At 45.6% G+C, this 21,859-nt stretch overlaps 1 protein-coding gene across 4 annotated transcripts in view; it reads right to left on the bottom strand.

The window, feature by feature from the left end:
- The window catches only part of LOC146809647 (uncharacterized), a 977,933-nt gene that overhangs the window by 122,969 nt on the left and 833,105 nt on the right, over nucleotides 1–21,859 (bottom strand). For all 4 annotated transcript variants that reach the window (XM_085616504.1, XM_085616506.1, XM_085616505.1 and 1 more), the window contains one exon: nucleotides 1,651–1,746. In XM_085616504.1, coding sequence (XP_085472630.1) covers nucleotides 1,651–1,746 — 96 coding nt within the window. The remainder of the gene's footprint in view (nucleotides 1–1,650; nucleotides 1,747–21,859) is intronic.

The following is a 21,859-nucleotide window of genomic DNA, read 5'->3' as shown; positions in this document are numbered from 1 at the left end:
ACCTGACTACCATCCTCTACAACAATTCTTTACCTCAATGAAAGTTTGGAGCAATGCTGTCGGTATTTCCAGCTTGTGAAGGAAGGGGAACTTTGTTATCAGTTGGAAGAGTCCTTGTCTAACAAACATGCAGAATACTGATGTGACTATTGGGTAATGTTCAAAGAAGTTCCACCCAATGACAGTGGAGCAGGATCCCACCCGATGCCTTATCATTCCTGACTCCCAGGATGTCGTCCTCCTTACAACCTAATAAGAGAACTCAGGGGCAGATTTACAAGCCCCCTGCGCCACCAGGACGCCACTTTTCATGTCCTTGTAAATATGGCCCCTTTACACGCAGCACTATGCGTGGAAGGGGCGTTCCATGGGTGTCGCAACACCCATGGAACCAGACACATTTCCAGATTTACGAGGTATCATAAATCTGGAAATGCGTGTGAATGCTATGCCTCCCCAGGGGAGGCATAGTGAGGCGCAACGAGGAGATATGTTTTCATTTCTCCTCGTTTTTTCCTCTTTCAATACATGCTGCATTCTACAGCACACATTGAAAGAGGAAAATGCCTGTAGTGATTGTTTTTGTGCAGGAAGGTGCATGGGTGCAGTTTGTGCGCCAGCGCAGGGGGAATCACAGAGATGCGACATGTTGTTGTAAATAGGAAGCATTCCTGTGCTTTGAAAGTGACTCATTTGGCGCACCCAAATGTTTTGAGGAATGCACTGAGTCACTTTCATTGTAAATCTGCCCCTTAGTACCTGGCTAATCCTAGCATGTTATTTATTGCCTTCTGTGGTCTGTGCCTTGGTAAGGCAAGTAAGGCCATGATGGCCTCAGTGAATCGTACTGCTCGTACCTCAAACTGAGCATGGCAGGCAGTCCAGACGTATTCCTGGGGTCTGGTATTCCTTTCAGGGTGAGCCCCATCCCTGTAGACACTCGTCCCAAAGGTAGATCATTGCATGCCACCTCCCACCCCAATACCAGCGTGGAAAGAACAATGCCACTCAGAGTTGCCTTATGGGCAGTGCGCCTGAAAGATTCTCTCTCTCACTCTCTCAACTGCAGAATGCCTTTGGAAATTCCCTCAGCACTCAAACTCACACTCGGGAACCACTACTCAGCGTCTCATCTAAAGCGCGGCCTCTCCTTCTCTAGAAGGTCCAGGTGTAAACATGATTACATCATCCTTCCTTTCGTATACGAGATATATTGTTTGATCTTTTTCTGGGGCTCGTGAATGGAGGCTCTCCAGAAGACCGCAGAAACTGTGCACCTGCTGAAAACTCTGCCTCACATTGTGGCAAAGTTAATGCTATATATATATAAAGGTATGGCTCCACAAGAAATGTAATTGTACATGTGCCAGTGGCTGTCCTCGTGGCTGATATTGGACACATGGACGTTGGAGGCTTCGCAAAGAGCACCTTCTTCAGTAACACTTTATGGTACATAAATGAAGATTGATGAAAAAAAGGAAAACGGTGCTTTCTTGTAGGGTTGCAAGTCCTAAAATGCCTATTGTGGAACATACAGAAAACATTTGCAGGGCCATATCCTATGCATTTTATAACATAGGATCTATGCATGGGCAACAACTGATAACATTAATGCATCTTTACAACTGTTTAGGAAGTAATTACTTGTACCTTCTTCCTGGGAAAGCAGTGGCGGTTCAGGTTTCTGCTTCTCTGTTGATATAGGTGTCATCAATGGTCCCTCCTGATTTATTTTCTTTGACTCGTCTGGTGAGGGATAAGTTATTTTACTTTTAGAAATTGTACAAATGCAGAAAGATCAAAGCAACTCTATTCTCCGGAGAATGACGTAAATGGATCTGGTTAGATGGTGATTTAAAGGAAAATCAATTGTTAACACCTTGGTTTTTTGGTCTCACCTACAGACCGCTTTTGGTGCCTGGCAAGAGCTCATGTTGTCACACAACACACACAAACATACACAGCAAAGGGCTTTTGGACAGCCCCTTTCAGGAATCCGCTACTGTGGTTCAGCTGGCTTTAGGCACTTCCTATAGTGGCTGTCCATCAGGTTTGGTATCAACCTGAAGCAATTTATGGATGTGAATAACTTAAAATAGCTGACATATATATCTTTCAATTAATTTCATTGTATTGCCTTCATTTATTTTTTTAGATGTGGAGGTGCTGCACACCCTTTTTGTTGGTGTACTTAATCGCCCCCCCCCCCCCCGACTTGCCGCTTACCCCTGTAAAATATCTGTCAGCCATGCTGAAGTTATAAAATAAAGAAAAAGTCGTAATGGAAGCTGATGAATTGGCATATGGCAACCATGTAGGAATAGTACATTTAAAAAAATGGTAGCTATGTACTTGCATGCGTGCTGTGTCCAAGTTATCACTACCAACTCTTACATAAGTTTTGCAAAATATAACATTTTTTTTTTAAAACAGCGGTGCTTTCTTTGGGAATCTTGAACTACTTTAAAAAAATCTATCTTGAATTCCATTTACAGGTATGGTGGTGGTCTGCTATTCCCTGCCAGCTAACATCCATGTGCTGTGGCCAATAGGAAGAAGTTGGAATTTGCGACCTACCTAATAAATATAATTATTAGGCAGGTCATTCTGCGACCATCTCCGAATCGTTTTCTTACAAACCAACCTAATAGTACATAGGCCATTTTGCAAAATAATTGACGTATCACAAAATTTGGTGAGCAATTTGCAACAGTTTTTTGCACTTCTGACCCGAGGTCTCTCATTGGATAAAGTCCATACTTCAGATCAATTGTGTCCTATCTGCAAAATATGGTAACATTTCATGGGTACGACATAATAATAATGGATTATGGGTTTTGAAAACCTTTCTTTTCGTGCAATAAAATCAGTTAATGATGCAATAAAACATTAATTCACACCATGGGGGGGGGGGGCCGCTGGCTAGCCCGGCAGCAAGGTGCAGCTGGCACTAACGCTCGTAACTGAACCAGGGGCACCCTGGTGGCATTGAAGACCTGAATGGCACCACTTATGCAGAAAGCAGCACTTTAGAAACGGCCTGAAGTCCAGATGACGGCTGTGCGGTGATACGGCTCAGGCGAGATTTCAAACGCAGTAACGCATCCTGCAAGTGAAGGAACCGTTGCCCTGCACTTGCTATGATCGAAACCTAGAGGGCGGCCCCCTCCTCTGAAGGAGCGACGAGCTGTGTTGGGGTTGCCGCACTGCCACCTGGCAGGAATCTGCACCACTGAAGGGGAGACTTGAGCGGCATAGAGGAGCACCCACGCCCGCCTTTGGGGGCAGACCAAGTGTCCCGCAACAGAGGCCCGCCTGAACTGTTTAACGTCCGATGCGACTGCAGCGGAGGATGAGAGTGCTGCGGGGGCCGCTGTTGGGAAGCCAACACAGTACCGAGCTGCTCGGCTGGCCTGTGTAAAGTTCATAGTGCAGGGTGACGGTTCAGTTCACCCACGCACGTAGCATATGCCTGAAATCCAGTGCATGACGCAATGCGCTAGCATAAAATAAAGAGGCAGGGCCCAGCGGCGGTAGTTGAGACCGCGTGACAGAACCAACCACTTGTGTAGCGTAATTCATTAACTGCCGCAGCGGGCACATGGACCCCCGCTAACGATGCCATTACACTGGCGATGAGGCGGTACCGGACGCACGCTACTTCGCCGCACAGTGCTCGCCTCATAAGCGCGCCACAGAAGTCTAGACAGCTGCTGTCACAAGCCATGGTTCTGCTACTCCGACTCCACACCTTCTCTCCGGCGTCAGCTTGGCTCCGTGAGCCCCCTAGAGGTCGTCTGGTGCTGGTGCTGTCAAATTCTAAGGCCCCAGCTCCATGCCGTCTCTCAGGCATCTGACCAGCTCTGTGCGCCCCCCCCAGAGGGCACCCACCGAGGGTACTGCCAAGCCGGCGTCAGTGAGAAGCGGCCTTTGCGAGTCCAGGCCACATCTGCCCTCGGTCAGGCGGCTGCCTATTCTGCTGAGGTGAGGCAGTGCACGCTGATCTCCAGGCAAACGTCGACAAGGGGAGAGAATGCGGATACTGTGGAGGCCCACCCCACCCCATGCAAGACTGCCCGGTGAAGGGGAAGAGGTGCACGGCCTGTGGTATGATAAACCACTTTGCGGCCATGTGCAGGTCGTCGAGGCACCAGAAAGAAACGGCCCAGGCAGTAGGCGAAGCACCCGATAGTGAAGACATGGATGACGACACTAGAGACTATCCCGTTCATTACGTATTTGCAGTGGACGAACCGCCTCAGAAAAGGCGCAGTCTTCCACAATGCCGTATCCAGATTCACAACTAAGAAGTGCGGGCCACCATAGACACTGGAGCCTCAATAGAGCTGATGGCCACCAACATGCACGGATACCTAAATCCACGCCCACAGTTGCGCGAGGCCAAGATCTGCGTATTTGCATATGGACAGAAGACACCCATCCTGCTCCTGGGGTGCTTCAGAACCGAACTTCAATATCACGACGTGAGCATCCCCACCACGGTGTATGTGACAGAAGATAGGAGTGGAATGCTGGTCAGTGGCTATGCAACGGAAGAGCTGCGGCTGATCTCCTTTGCCCTCGCTATCCAGGAAGAAGAATTAGCGGCCATCATGGAAGAGTTTGATGATGTTTTCCAAGGGATACGATGCCTAAAAGGGAAAGAGGTCTCTCTCCACATTGACCAATCAGTTCAACCAGTGGCACTGAGACACAGACGCATAGTGTTCCACCTCAGACAGAAAGTCGAAGATAAATTGGAGGTGATTGAACGGCCATTGGTGTCCCCGATCGTGGGGGCTAGAAAGCCAAAACAGCCAGGGCAGGTCCACATCTGCGTTGACATGCGCCTCCCAAACGTGGCCATTAAGAGGGAACGTCACATAACCCCTACTATCTATGACATTCTGAGTGAGCTGAATGATGCCGTGTGGTTCTAAAAAATGGACTTAAGCTCGGGGTACCACCAATTGCCTCTACACCCGGATTCCCGATATATCACTACCTTCTCTACCCATGTAGGCCTGAGAAGATACAAGCGCCTCAACTTCAGGATTTCGAGCGAACACCATTAGGGAGGTCCTACGTGGGCTCCCCGGAGTCCTTAACATCAGCGATGACCTGCTGGTATACGCCACGTCCCTGGAAGATCACCACAGAAGGCTCCGCATTGTCCTTCAAAGGATCCGAAAAACCGGCCTCACGTTGTTACGTCATCCACACACTTAGCGTACGCCTGAAATCCAGCGCATGACGCATTGCGCTAGTATAAAATAAAGAGGCGTGGCCCAGCGGCGGTAGCTGGGACCGCGCTACAGAACCAACCACTTGTGTAGCGTAATTCAGTAGCCGCCGTAGCGCGCACATGGTCCCCCGCTAACGAGGCACATTACAGCCTGCACCGTCCGCACACCCGGTGCGGTGTAGGCTGAGCCCTGGCTCAGGGGAAACTGGTCTTTCAACAATTCAAGTCCCGACAGGGTCCCCCAGCTACGGAGGACAATCAGCAAGACTCAGAACTGGGAGGCGTGACCCCCCCCTGAACCAGACATTCGAGAAATGTTTAGGGACCTCAAACAATCCCTCACCGCCATTGATAAAATCGACTCACTCACAGACAGTGCCTTAAAGAGAAAGTGAAGAACCATGAAGAATGTATTAAAAGGGTTGAACAACACACTTCCACGCTGGAGGACTTCACTCTAGCAGTACAAGCGGCTAGAAGAGCATTCCTAGTGGTTAAATGTACGCTGCAGATAATGGATGCCAAATATTCCCTATTATACCCGGCAAAGTTGTGGGTGTTCCACGCTGGAAGGACCTCGTATTTCACAGACCCAAAGAGTGCAGCCAGGTTCGTGAAGGATCTCTGCTCTGCCAAAACGGCACCATGATCAAGAAATGACTCAGAGGAGGGAGGCCGCACCAGCAACAATGATTAACCACAAATAGCGATGCTAATTTCTGAGGAGCTGCAGACATTGACTCCTCCAGGGCAGCAAGAGTTGCCCTACAGGACAGTGACTCTCCCCGTGTATCCTTACATTTGAATAACTGTTGATGCTTGCTGAAGCCGCTCAGTCTGCATAGAGGCAGGCTGCTTCACTGTGCAGTCTCTGTCCAGCCACCCAGCTCTCGTCAGCTGGGATGCCCCAGGCTCCCAGAAGATCTTCCCCAGGGATGATTCCCAATTTTTGTATAGTTCAGGAACTGTGCTGGTTCTGTGGGGTATTCGGGGATAATCTTCAGCCTGTTTGGGGGCTAGAGTAGGGGGGGGGTGGGTGCCTTGGGAGGTGTTTTTGTTGAATTTTAAACGTGTCGCCCCTTCTCTCCTTCCCTTTTCTTTTCCCCGACCGGTCTCCAACCCACTCATTACACTGTGGGGGGCTTATCAGGCAGCAGGGAAGCACTTGATACCGCAAGAGCAGTTGCAAGGTGGAACAAAATGAATAGAGTGAAGTGTGTTGCCTGGAGTGTCCGTGGCCTGAATGCTATGTGCGAGGCGAAAATGGTCGCTGCACAGCTAGATCACCATGGGGCAGGCATTTGCTTTTTGCAAGATCTTCACCTCACAGAGCACACATGCGAGCGACTGCAAGCGGGGTGGATGGGCGAAAGACATGTCACATTCTACTCCAATTATGCTCGCTGGGTGGCCATACACCCACATGGGACAAGTTAGGAAGATATGTGATGTTAGCAGGCTCACTGGGGGACACGCAATCAGACTGGACTCAATATATGGTCCCAATATCGATGACCCAGATTTTTTTGTAGAGGTATGGAGACTTGCGGATTCCCTCCACCAGGTGCAATCCAGGAGGAGACGATACTGTGTGCTCGATTCTAGAAAAAATAGATCCGGCGACTCTCGTCACCCCAACCCTAGGGCCAGGGCACAACTGCAAACCGTAATAACTGATGGGGATCTGGTAGATGTATGGCGGTGCAGACATCCAAACGTGACACAGGGTACTTGTGTCTTCTGCCGGACCCTCCTGGTCAAGGATTGACTACTAGCTAGCTTCCTGCGATGCAGCAGCCTGGGCCTGGGTCGCTGAGACAATGCACATGCCCGCACGCTTTCCAATCACACCCCAGTGATGCTCGCACAGGATGTACCTGAGTACCTGACACAAGCATTCAGCTGGAGGCTTCTGCGGGAGCGTTGCATGATCAGGTGTTCCAGGGAACCATCAGACAGGCAATATCTGAGTACTTTCCACCCAACGAGGGTACAGTCGACTCCACCTCGACTCTATGGGAGGCGTTCAAAGCTGTCATAAGGGGAAAATTCATCACCAAACCGGCTAGGGTTCTCTGCTCGCTCCGGGAGGACCTTAAGCGACTAGAAAAAGAAGTACAGGACTTAGAACAAGATTTTTATATCAATAAAAATGGGAATTTGCTATGTCAAATTAGAGAAAAAATAGGTAAATTCCAGGAGGCCGCCACACATGAAACCCACTACCTTAGTAAGGAGACAAAAGCTTGACACTACAAAGAGGGAGACCATGCAGGAAAGACACTGGCGGGCCTCCTTAGGAAGCCCTTGGTCTGTGCATACATCTCAGAGCTACGAATAGCTGAGAATGAACTAGGGTGGGTCAATCAGTCGTTCAATCTGAAATTGGCTCCTTCTATTCGTCCTTATATCATACTCAATAGGAGACGGCAATCCCCTAGCTGGCGGAGTTCTTTGATTCTATACAAATGCTGTGGCTGGGGGAGAGACATAGAGCCTATCTGGATGAACAGTTCACAGAGGAGGAGGTAGTCAGGACCATTCAGTCCTTGCCAGGAAATAAAACCCCTGGCCTTGATGGCTTAGCAGCCGCATTTTATGAGGAATGCGCCACATTACTTGCCCCACACCTCATCAATATGTATGAGGAATCCATGGAGTGTAGCGAGCTCCCCCGGTCACTTGAAGAGGCACTCATTATCACAATTATGACACCGGATAAAGATCCCTTGAGATGCGACTACTACTGGCTGCTGTCAATGATCAATGTCGACAACAAAATACTTTCCAAGCTCATTGCAGCATGACTGCTCCCATTGCTACCCCTGGTGTTGCGACCAGACCTGTGCGGTTTTGTCCCAGGTAGAGCCACTGCCCACAACATTCGTAAACTTTGCCACAATGCAGGAGGTGCACCCAAAACTGCAAGCTGCAAGCAGAGGCGATTTTTCTAGATGCCACCAAAGCATATGATTCGCTCGAAAGGCCTAACTTATTTGCACTATTTGCCTGTACATGGCTTAGCGCAAAATGTATTAAACTCATTGCTCTCTTATACTTCCTCCCTTCTGCGCGTATCAGAGTTAATGGCGTGATATCACCTCGATTCCTAGTCTTCCGTGGCCCTCGGCAGGGCTGCCCTCTGTCGCCCCTACTCTTTGACATAGCCATGGAGCCCCTCGAGGCCCGTCTACGACAACATCATGCTTGGCGTTCACCCCTCCGGTGATACTTGTCTCTCTAGATGCACACTGTTTGTAAAACGCCCCTATTACAACCTGGATCTCCTGATAGGGAGTTCCTTAGCTTTGGTCGGGTCTCGGGGATACTGATAAACGGGGCGAAGTCAATGATCTTCCCACTGATGGAGGTCACAACAAAATTCCATTCAGAGTTCCCATTGCAGTGGACTGAGGGCACAGTGACGAGCAGAGTGCGACCAACTTTTGATTAATTTATTACGGCTAACTTGAGCCAACGGGCTGACGAGCCTTGGACCTGCACCTGCGCGCCATGAGAGGTACTCTACCTGTTTTAATTACATTTTGGCAGTCCACGCGGCACCCCTTTACACTGACCTGCTCCCTGCTGACGAGAGGCAACTACCTCGAAACACGTGTCCAGGGATGGCTAATGCGACACATACTTTTCTACATACACCGTGGCATAGGCGTACTCGCCGTCGCCACTACATTGACCACAGTTCCTTGGGGCAACTTGCTGGTGTGACGAGCAGAGTGCGACCAACTTTTGATTCATTTATTACGGCTCCCTTGAGCCAACGGGCTGACGAGCCTTGGACCTGCACCTGCGCGCCATGAGAGGTACTCTACCTGTTTTAATTACATTTTGGCAGTCCACGCGGCACCCCTTTACACTGACCTGCTCCCTGCTGACGAGAGGCAACTACCTCGAAACACGTGTCCAGGGATGGCTAATGCGACACATACTTTTCTACATACACCGTGGCATAGGCGTACTCGCCGTCACCACTACATTGACCACAGTTCCTTGGGGCAACTTGCTGGTGTGACGAGCAGAGTGCGACCAACTTTTGATTCATTTATTACGGCTCCCTTGAGCCAACGGGCTGACGAGCCTTGGACCTGCACCTGCACGCCATGAGAGGTACTCTACCTGTTTTAATTACATTTTGGCAGTCCACGCGGCACCCCTTTACACTGACCTGCTCCCTGCTGACGAGAGGCAACTACCTCGAAACACGTGTCCAGGGATGGATAATGCGACACATACTTTTCTACATACACCGTGGCATAGGCGTACTCGCCGTCGCCACTACATTGACCACAGTTCCTTGGGGCAACTTGCTGGTGTGACGAGCAGAGTGCGACCAACTTTTGATTCATTTATTACGGCTCCCTTGAGCCAACGGGCTGACGAGCCTTGGACCTGCACCTGCGCGCCATGAGAGGTACTCTACCTGTTTTAATTACATTTTGGCAGTCCACGCGGCACCCCTTTACACTGACCTGCTCCCTGCTGACGAGAGGCAACTACCTCGAAACACGTGTCCAGGGATGGCTAATTCGACACATACTTTTCTACATACACCGTGGCATAGGCGTACTCGCCGTCGCCACTACAGTTCCTTGGGGCAACTTGCTGGTGTGGCGAGCAGAGTGCGACCAACTTTTGATTCATTTATTACGGCTCCCTTGAGCCAACGGGCTGACGAGCCTTGGACCTGCACCTGCGCGCCATGAGAGGTACTCTACCTGTTTTAATTACATTTTGGAAGTCCACGCGGCACCCCTTTACACTGACCTGCTCCCTGCTGACGAGAGGCAACTACCTCGAAACACGTGTCCAGGGATGGCTAATGCGACACATACTTTTCTACATACACCGTGGCATAGGCGTACTCGCCGTCGCCACTACATTGACCACAGTTCCTTGGGGCAACTTGCTGGTGTGACGAGCAGAGTGCGACCAACTTTTGATTCATTGACTGAGGGCACAGTGAAGTATTTGGGTATCTGGATAAGTCGTAACTCTGAGGAACTATTGACACTCCAACCACGGTCGACTGATGGGTTGGCTTGAGAGTTTTCCGCTATCTATGACCTGGCAGCTGGCCATTACAAAAATGGTGGTCCTGTCTAAATTCCTCTACCTTTTCACCAATCTTCCCCTCCCACTTACCGACAGCTTCAGGGGAAGATTACGCTCCAATATGGTTACACTGGTGTGGGTTGGTAAACAGCCCAGAATCTCTTGGGAAACTTACATTACCACTTGAGCAGGGTGGCCTGTGTGCGCCTGACTTTGACCTATATTATTTCTGCACCCAGGTGCAGTTTGGCTTCCACTGGGTGTACCCCACACAATTCACGGCACACACAGCGCCCGAACACGACCAAGTAGCACTGCTCCCTCTACATATGGCTATATAAATGGTAAAACACCAATCTAACTAACTGGCTAAAATTTCCAAAGAAACCTCAAAATTCCTAATAACCTGTGAGGAGTTCTCCTCCTTTACTGCCAAAATTACCTCCCTAGGAAACAAACTTATTTCTGCTACCTACTTCCGACCACCTCCTGACGGGTCCCATCTCTCCTCTCTTCCCCCTCAGACATCACCCAAAAACCAAGCGCACCAGTCCAACTTCAAGTTATATGACGACCATTCCATCTCGATAATTCTATCCTCCTTAAATTCGAACAACCACTTTGATGACCCACTCCCCCTCCAACTGGTTGGCCGCTATCTCCCAATTTATTCATTCCTATTTGGAGTGCAATAATCAATGCCTCCCTACTACAAGGGTCGCTACCTGACTCTCTAAAAGCCGGTCAAGTCATCCCCATCTTTAAAAAAAACAACGTTGAATCCTGCCACTCCAGACAACTTTAGACCATTATCCAATATCCCGCTTCTAGCAATAGTTCTGGAGAAATGTTTGCAACTTAAATTGAGCCAACATATCACCAACTTCAATCTACTAGATGATTTCCGATCTGGGTTCAGGCCGGGGCACAGCACGGAAACTTGTATTCTCCATATTGTGGATGATGCTCTCCAAGCCCTTGACCAAGGCAGAACTTTTCTCCTAATTCTATTAGATCTATCCTCGGCATTCGACACAGTCAACCACAAAAAACTTCTAGAACGCCTCGAACTCCGGATGGGACTCGGGGGATCCGTGCTCGAATGGTTTAGATCCTGCCTCAGGAACCATTCTAAGACATTCTTAGCCAACAGTAATCTATCTGCTCCTTTCCCGATTACGATCGGAGTCTCCGAAAGACCAACTCTTTCCCCTATCCTCTTCAATCTCTACCTCGAATCGTTAGCAGAAGAACTACGTACCCCCAATATCTCCTTCCACATGTATGCCGATGACACCCAGATCTACATCAAAATCTCATCTCCAGAGAAGGTCTATTCCCTGAATGAGGCCCTAAAGTTGACTGTTCAATGGGTTGCCTCCAAATCAGCTCAAACTAAATGCACAAAAAATGGAGTTCCTTCTAATCTCCACTCCCAAAAGCAACTCTGACATTCGGGAATGGACTAAGTCGATCACAGCACTAAACTGCACACCAATAGTGCACGCTGCCAAATCTCTCTGAATAATGCGAGACAGCAACCTGAATATGTGAGACCACATCAAATCGAAGGCTAAAACCACCAGGTTTCACCTGAGCTATCTGAGAAATCTAAAATCTTTCCTTGACACCTCTGACCAAAAAATGGCAATTCAGTCATTAGTTATCTCCAGAATCGAATATGGATCCTCTACCCTTTCTAGCCTACCCAAGATATCCACGGCCCTCCTAAAAGCTTGCCTCAAGGCCACCGCCAGACTCTTAACAGGCTCAAAAGAATTCGACCACATCTCACCACATCTGAAGGCACTGAACTGACTTCCTCTTAAAGCCAGAATCCAACTCAAACTGGCATGTATCACCCACATGGTGCTACACACTGAATCGCCTGCATATCTCGGCCAGAAAATCATGGTTTCTGGAGGAGCCAGAAACTTCTGGTCCCCCAGAGACCTCCTGCTCCAGCCACCCCACTTTCGAAAGAAAAAACTTACAATCGTGCCTCCTCTGGGGCCGCACCAAGAATCTGGAACACGCTGTCGCCCTTCATCAGAAGAATTCCTTCTTTGTCAATTTTTAAAAAGGAAGCCAACACCTTCCTAATGGGCAAGTTCCTTCCATAACTCATGCATTGCACACACCGTTCAGTGGCCTTGATTTACTTTTGCTGCTGCTACACCTTGGACTGACCGGCTGGTATCCACTTAGTACTTACCCTGTACTCCCACATATGTAATTGTTGGATTTCTCTACATTTCGATATGAAAATTGTATACACCCTGCTTATTCCCAAGTGTTTCACTTCCTTTAATCCCTAGTTATGTTTTTTTTGTCTATGTCATATATGTATACAACTTGTTATACTTGTAAAGCGCTCTGATTCCCTAATGGGTCACGTTCGTGCTCTATAAAACACTAAATAAATAAATTAAATAAAAATACAGAACACAGTCCCAACAGCATTCTGGTGTGGATACTGTGGGCTGTGTGGTGTGGGCGTGGCATGAGCTGCCCCGCAGAGTACAGCTGGAGGAGTAGTACGCCCCTTCTGTCCCCCTGTCTCAGCACCCCTGTTGCCATTTCTGATGGAAGCAGGCCCTTGAGCTCGATTGAGGAAACTCCAGCTTACCAAAATGAGACGTATTCCCAGAGGGGAATAGAGCCGTAACAGGTGCAGCAGGGAGGGGACCTGACTACACTGGAACAGATGACATACTATCAACTGCATGCTTATCTCTCCTTCCCCGCTGCGCCACCCACATTCTACACACTTGAGAGAGTCTTTAAAAAAACCCTCTCTACACAAGTTGATCACGCGATTATACGCCGATATGCAGCGCACAGCGCCCCATGCAACCTGCTAGTCCGACAGGAGTGGGAGGCCTCGCTCGGCATCTCAATCACGCAGGAGCAGTGGGCATTTTGTTGCACGCAGGCATGAGCTGCTGCTAGCAAAAAGACGCATAGCCATGAACTGGGTTAGAAGCCGGGTCCCACACAGAGAGGAGCGTGTCAGGGATGTGGTGTTCTGCTAGGAGCAACTTTCAACCTATTGGGACCTTTTGCCCCCTCAGGCCTGGCCTGGAGATGCATGGGAATTGCTGCAACTATACCTGCGGTCACACTCAGATAATGAGGGGCCATCACAATCCCAGACCACTGGTGATAAGGAGTAGCACAGGGATTACTGACCTTACAATCCTCCGGCTGGTCGTACCCCCCCTCCTGGCTTAATAGCTAGAGGTTTGTCACCCCTCCCCCTTTCCACTCCTGTGTTCCCACCCTCTCCGTTTCCTGTTATGCTTTGACATGTATTATGCTTCAGTTGAGCACCTTGCAATCTCGCACACCATTATCCGTTGACACAAAGAGACCTATGGGCCCAGGAGTGGGATCGACAAAGTATGTATGACATATGGCCTTTCCACAAGATCCCTGTTTCACTCTCTGGGAACTGGGTGAACATAGAAAATGTGAATGATTTGTTGCTCATTAAAATGTATGCATGAAATTGCTCAATAAATAGTATTTTTTTTTTTAAACATTAATTGACACCATAACCACATTGACACATGTTATTAACTATGCCTGTGATAAATCTTATTCTAAGTCCACCAGTTGCTAAGTTGCTAGTTAAAAACCATCCAGAGCAGTACTTTTTTGTCTACTCTTGACCAGTTTGTGAGGTCCAAAGATAATCACTTTAGTTATTGTAAACAAGCTTAATCCAAAGCACATAGAAACCAGCTAACAAGCATTGATAATGCCAGAAATATCATTATAATTGAATTTTTATTGTAACACCCACAAATCAAATTGTCTTTAGGCTTCTGTTAGTTACTAAACAATTGATTGTAATAGAGCACCATTGGGTACACACATCAATGGGACCACTAAAAATAATTTTGTGAACAGAGAGGTCTGAAATGCCCTCTAGAAAGTCATAAACAGGCTTGTTTTATCTTTCTTGTGGTACATCTTTCCAGACCTTAAAGCCGAGCTCTGCTTTCCATTGTTGACATGGTACATAGACGTTATTTAGGGTTTGCCGGGTTTCCAGGTGAAACCTTAGGCTTGCCTCTGGTGACCCCTGTACTGCCTTTGCAACCCCTAGTCTCAGACATCGCAAAATCAATGCCAAGTACACAGGGGCAGCTTTCCCTTATGGGCATCAGAGCTTTCTGACTATTTTTTACACTACTAACAGTGCATAATAGTCTATTTTGCTCTGTTAGTATGATAATAAAATGGAGGACATGGAGATGGAACTAAGCCTTGGCTGGCAACATAAGCATTTGTTAGAGCATGTGAGTACGAGTGTGGGTGAGAGAGAGTGACAGTGAGTGTTACTGTGTGTGAGAATGAGTGATTCAGAAAGAGAATACATGAATGAGTGAATGAGAGTAGGAGTGAGTGCAAGCGAGTAAGTGAAAAATCACAAGAAAATCTGAGTGAGAGTGATTACAAATGAGAGACTGAGTGAGTGAAGGTAAGAATGAATGTAAGAGACTGAGTGAGAATGAATGATTGCAAGAGGGTGTGAATGAATGTGAGTGAGGGAGAATGAGTGTGAGTGAGACATGCAAATTAGCATCATTAATACAATGGCATTCTGCGTGACAGTCTGCAGTTGGTTGTGGCATACTAAAAGTAATTCTTGGCTTACAAAGGCACCCATGACAAAATGCTGGTACTGGCAGACTAGAGCTCATACTTGACAAATGGGGCATCCATTAAAAAATGCTGAAGCTGTCATACTGCAAATGGGATCTGTGGCATGAAGGCACCAATGGTAAAATGCTGGCACTGGCATACTGGAGGAAATACTTGGGAAGAGGAAAACAGTTGCAAACCACTTGTGTTGGAAGTTTTGAGGTAATTCTTGGCATAAGTAAAAACAAACGTGGCATATAGGACGCAGGTAACCATGTTGAAATGCTTATCCTGACATAATAGAGGCACTTTTAAAAACAGAGGTCAGCCAGGGTAGATGGCACTAGGATATGGTATACAATAGATGGCATAATTGGGCAGATTCTGTGCAGTATGGAGTGCACCCAAGTCTATTTTACTATTGAGATATTTTTTGAAATATGGAGGAACTCATATCACGTTTTGAAAAAAAAAAAAGGACATACTCCTGGGGAGCATGAGGTTTCATTGGGGGATTTAGACAATGGAAACATTCCCATGCGTGTGGCTTCTTAACACAAAGATAACATGATTTGATAACAAATCAAAATAAAAGAATTTTGCAATACAATTTGCGACTACTTGACGTTTGAATATTCACAACCAAAAAGCGATTATTAAAAGGAGTGCAAAGTGGGGACGCAGATCTTTCAGGAGACAACGCATCTCATATTTTGTTTCATTGGCTTGTAACACCATAAGAGGACTGTGATATTTATTGAGTGCCATCTCAGGGCCTATAGTTAATATACAAATTATGCTTTAAAATGTTTGACCCTATTTTATTGAAAAATGTCTTTTGGGAGAACCACCTAGAATCCTCTGCTGAACAGACCCGGGTCACTCACTTCACTCACTTGCAATAATTAAGGGCAAGTACTATGACCACCAGCCACAACTGTAAGAGCAGAAGGGTAACCTGTGCATTGATACGCACTGGTTACTTTCTGCAGCTTACACTGTGGGCCTGACATCATTGTAGGAAGCTGGCTCTGTATATACAATACCAAAGTAAGGTATAGTGTATACAGAGTCCAGGGAGTCCCCAAAGGTATAGCAGAGGCTAAATAAGGTAATTAGCCGTTCGGAATGGGGATATGAGGTACCCCCTGACTTTTCACATGCAGGAAAAACATTCTAGTGTAGACAATTTTTGGTTTATAGGTATAGACCATGTTCCAGCACACCCCAGGGGTGGAAACGGAGAGCTGGCACTCAGAAAGAAGGAAGCAGGGTGGATATGCAGATTACGGAGTGTTGAGATGGGACATAACAGCGATAACGAGATGCATTATTTCTTATAAGATATTGAAATACATCCCCAGGTTCTGACTGTGGCATTTTCTATATTAGTCGCTGTTAATATTATATATATATTGAACTATGCAATGCTGTCGTTACACTCTCTTATTTCTATCGTTCAATTTCTCCTCAATTTCTTGATCATCTTCTTTTCCGCATACATGGAACCTAGTATTAAACTCATATGAACTATCTCTCTAAATACCACCACTTTACAAAATGGTATACTCTGGTGTAGACATTTGAACACACAGATTATAATAATCTTTAAATCTAAAATAATTAAGATGTAGATATAAAATACTGTTATTAATTTTTAAAAAATGAATACAGAATAGGACTATTCTGTTGATCCTATAGTATATGTACACTTAGATTTGCCTGCACGATTACATATGCGAACCCAATCTAAGATGGCCGCCATATAGTGAGCGTTTCCCGCATGGAACCTAGTATTAAACTCATATCAACTATCTCTCTAAATACCACTACCTTACCAAATGATACATTCTGGTGTAGATAATTAAACACACAGATTATAATAATCTTTAAATCTAAAATAATTAAGATGTAGATGTAAAATACTGTCATTACTCAAAATATGAATGAATACAGAATAGGACCATCCTGTTGATCAAAATAGGATTGATTACAGAATAGGACCATTCTGTTGATCCTACAGTATATGTATACTTAGATTTGCCTGTACGTTTACACACGCGAACCCACTTTAAGATGGCCGCCATATAGTGAGCATTTCCCGCATAATCTCATTTGATCACTTCACTGCTGTTAGTAACAATTAGGAACAACAAACAGATCTTATTTTACAATTAACATGTAGATATGAGTTATCACCTTAGGTAGACCGTGTACGTATATTATAGTGATCATTACATTCCTTGTTAGACATGGAATTCATCGACACAGACTGAGATCCATAAATGGTTCTGAAATATACGTTTCCTCCTCTTTATAATCTATAAACCGTTTTGAGGTTTTGTATACGTTAAGCAGAAAATCATGCAGTTTTAGATACATATTGTTGTTGTTCTCTACCTTCTGATGGGTATTTTACATATTTCAAGATGGCAACGACGCTCACGCTGGTAGTCATGTGACTCACAAGGGTGCTCTACTGTGTAACTGGACGGAGGTACTTATAATAGGAGAATACTATATCGTGAATCGACTTTAAAGCCTATTAGCACTCTCTAAAAACTAATAAGTCGGACTCAAGATATCATTGTCGGATTGACAAGCCGCTCTTATGCATATCGCCGGTCTCTTTCTATCACTATTTTGGGCCTATTACACAGCTCAAGATGGCCACGACGTTTACGTTAAGTGTCATGTGACCTACAAGGGGGCGTTACCTTGTAATTCAATACAGGTGATTGAATTTACCGGGCCATTTGAAAAGTATATAATGTGAGTACTTTCTGTCTAGGAGGTTGCCGGATCGAGGGACCGTTCTTGTTGCCGTAGACTGTTAGCAGCTTTTGGTCGTAACTAGCATATTACGGTAAGCACACGCTGGGTCTGTTGTATCAATGGGGCTAAAGGCTTCACATCTCTACTGTAGGCTCTGCTAGGAGTTTAGTGAGACTAGTGTTTAAGAGGAAAAATTTTCTTATTACCTTTTTCAGATGAGCTCCGTTTAAAACGAGATGGAGCCCTGGGCTGGGACACAGCTCAGATATGGGCTTGCTGCGTTATAATAGCGATTAGGAATTATTTTCTCTCAGTGCAGGGTGGTCCTTTACATAGGGTCTGAACGTCTCTTGATTCGCCTTGGAGGCCATAGACCAGTAACACAGGCTGGCTTATAATTATGGAATATGTAAACTTTAGGACACAGTGAATCACATGTACCCCACTTTTTGATTATCATTCAAAATATAGATGCTGTAATGAGCATATATCAAGCGTGTAGAAGAGTTTGTGAGAGAGCTTAGATGCAACATAATCATCAGCCATTACAATAGTGAAGTATTTGCGGTTTGGACACATTTTTACAATTCACGCGTCCAGTATATTGTAGCATATATGAGAGGATTTTGATATTATATCTTACGATTCGTTTATTGTTTGGCTCTCTCATTCTAGATCGGATCGTCTCTTTTCTTGAATATCTGAGTGGATTACCTCCTTCTATTAATTTTATTGAACAAAAATTCTTGAATAAAACTCTTGAAAAAAATCAAGGTTTTGGACATCCCATATATAGATAAGGTATGTTATACATGGACTAACCATGCGCCTTTAGTACAAATTTGTAAATTAAATTAAACAATCTCTTCAATAGAGATCAATATGTCTCTATGTGGACATCATTTAATTTGAATCCAGCTATGCTCACTTATAAAACATCTCTTGCCCACTTATATGTTAGATAAACAAATACAATATGTATATTCTTTTTCACTTACAGCATCTGTTTCATATCACAGATAACTCTAAATGGACGATAAGAAACTGGATAGGAGACTTTCAGCCCCCATCGTATAAACTTTGATTACTACCTGTAGGAGTGATCTAATCTTCTTTTACAATTTGGTAGGTATAATACACATTTACTATATTTTATGGTACCGTTTGGATCTCTAGGTGAATTATGCACTAAAATCTGCAATTACTGGATTACCCTATTTAAATGAGATAGTGTAGATCGAAGAAACACAATAAATGACAGTATAGATCTATTTCCTTATTCCCTTCCTTCCTTCCGCTCTCAGCTTCGTTTTACTCGATGCTTATGCAAGATGATTATCAGTATGAATATCCCATATACGAAATGTAATATTGTTTAGCTTTGTTTTCAGTGTAGGGTCCATTGAGAGATTATGGACATGTGGAATAACGTAATAACTTTCACTATATCTGTATTGGATCGTAAATCACTGCTCTGAAATGAGAGTTTTATGAAAAATGTTTGTCGCAATGTAGGCTTTGTGTGTTAGATTATTATCTACTGTATGATATTTTTAATTGTTACACATTTTTGTAATTGTAATTATATGTCTATGTATTTTTAACAGCCCTGAAGAAGTCCTGTTTCAGGACGAAACGCGTCGGCTGTATTGCACTGTATTGTCCATTGAACTTGGAATAAAGAGACTAAAATCGAGGAATACTCTGTCTTCTTGAATTGAATTTGACATATATGCATTGTTATTATTGGATTGTTTTACAAATGTGTGGTGCATCTTAACTTTTGTTTTATTCGCTAAATAAGGTAATTACTAACAGCTCTCTTTGTGGTAGTGTGGGCGAGAAGTTAGGCTTATCCAGAGGGTGTGTTAAGCATGTGCTGGCGAGAGTTCCTAAATTGCCAGATGGTAAGAGGGAGGGGTTCTTCCAGCTTAAAAATAAGACTGTACATTGGCTGAGCCAAAATCGCCCACTCCCCCATAACGTCAATGGTGAAATCCTTCACGTTCGCCGATTAAACTGGCTGGGAAGTAGAACGAAGGACATTAATGGGGATTTAATTGTCGTTAATTTTAGGGACCCCGCGGCCGTAAGGCATATTCTTAATTGCCCTGTAGGGACTCTTGGTACTTCTATTATTCCCTTGGAGTTAACCTTTTTTTACCCTAGAAACCAAGTGAGTAGAGCCCGATACCCTGGGGTCCCTCCTTTGTCTCTGATTAACTCTCGTGCATTTCGTAAAAACGAGCACAAAATGTTTGAAACTAATCCCCAATCAACAACCCTTGATAACATCCCAAGGTGGGACATTGTACTGCCACGGAGCTATGGGAATTGCATTGGGAGGTTGGACCATTTGGTCCCATTTACGCCATTGGATGTTTCAAACCGATACGAGGCTCTTTCGAACCTTGATGGTTGCGATTGACAGATGAGGCAAATGACCAAATTATCCCCTGTCACAATCCAGTCTGATCCATTAATAAATCTCGGGCTATTGCAAAATGGTAAACTTGATTTAACGGAACGACAAAGTCCGTTGAAGGGGATTTTGATTCCAGAACCAATTGTCCCTTCCTCTATTCCACGCCCCTCCTTTAATTGTGTATCCAGCCAGGGGGCGGTTGCCGGGTTCTCCATATTGAGTAATTCCGCTGGCCTATCGGATTTTCAAACGACTAAGCAATCCCCCAACGTCGAAGGTGTTAAAATTATTTCATGGAATGCGGCAGGCCTCAAAAATAAACTCCCCAATCCGGAGTGGGGTTTATTTATCGCTTCCTTTGACATCTGCATGCTGCAAGAAACCTGGATGCTTAAAGAGAGTGTGGCTCCGGGCTTTGCAACATTTGATATTTTGGCATGTAAGAGTAGTAGGGGAAGGCCCTCGGGGGGGGGCTGTCCTTATGGGTTGGCTCCCATCTGGGAGTAAAGGCAAAGGACATCCCAACTGATTCTCGGGATGTACAACTTGTACTATTGGACGTAGAGAATGGCCCGAGTATTGCTCTGATAAATGTTTACTCAAGACCTATTAAGAGGGGCCTTGAATCGAAGGCCATTACTGTATTGTCCAAACTCCTACAGTCACTTGACTCCTCTACTGTGCTAATTCTGGGCGGGGATTTTAACTGTGACTTCGAGCCTCTTCTGGACTCAAATACGGGAGATCGCGATGAAGTGGATTCATTATGGAATATTCCTGACCCACTGACCCCTTTGGTTAAGGTATGGACTCCCCTTGTCTTGTAATTGCAGTCACTCTCTTTAGCTGCATCATTGCGAGCATGTAATGGAAGGGTGATGCCAGATAGACCTGGGAAAGCAACGTCCAATAGAGCAAACTATACCTCAATAATTGACTACATTTTCATTGAAGCTAGACATTGGGACAGGCTTTATGAATTTGTGGTCATTGAGAGGTTGGATAGTGATCATAACACTCTAGCTCTGACCCTTAAACCAGGGAGCTTTGGACTCAAAAACCCTGCCCCGGGTGATAATTTTGTGATTGATCCATTGACAATCAGAAATTGTAGAAGGAGAGTAAAGTGGCCAGAACTCCAAATGTCCAATAGTAAGCTGGCGGAACTGTATGGAACAATAATACCATTTATTGAAGAGATGGGGAAAGTTGGGCCTCTGGGTAGCCCCACTGATATTCACGGCAAACTGGTTATTGCACTAAGGGATATTTTGTACCCAGTAAAAAGGGTCACACAGGCAAGGGCTGTAACAGCTCGGTGGTTTAACAAAACCTGCCGTACAGCCAAAAAGGCCCTACTGATGGTAATAAAAACTAAGGACAGAGAAGCAATTAGGGCAAATCGTTCCTTGTACAAAAAAGCAATTAGAGATGCTAAGAAGGAAGGGGAGGTTGAATTGTGGGAGCAGTTGGGCCATGCGCTTAGTTGTAAGGACGTTAAATTATTTTGGACAATTGTCGCGACTGGAGTCAGTGGGTATTCTCTTGCCCCTGCCCCTAATATTGCTGCCTCAATTTGGGAAAATCACTTTTGCGACCTTTATGGCAGACGTGACCTTGATAGTCTGTCTGTTGACACCCTAGACTTTTCTCTAGTCCCAGTATGTCTGAACTCCTTACTTTGATCG

The sequence above is a fragment of the Triturus cristatus genome, chromosome 7, assembly GCF_964204655.1.
Source record: "Triturus cristatus chromosome 7, aTriCri1.1, whole genome shotgun sequence".
In the NCBI taxonomy this organism is placed as follows: domain Eukaryota; kingdom Metazoa; phylum Chordata; class Amphibia; order Caudata; family Salamandridae; genus Triturus; species Triturus cristatus.
The sequence above is the reverse complement of the archived record's forward strand: the minus strand, read 5'-3'. Positions and strand labels throughout refer to the sequence as shown.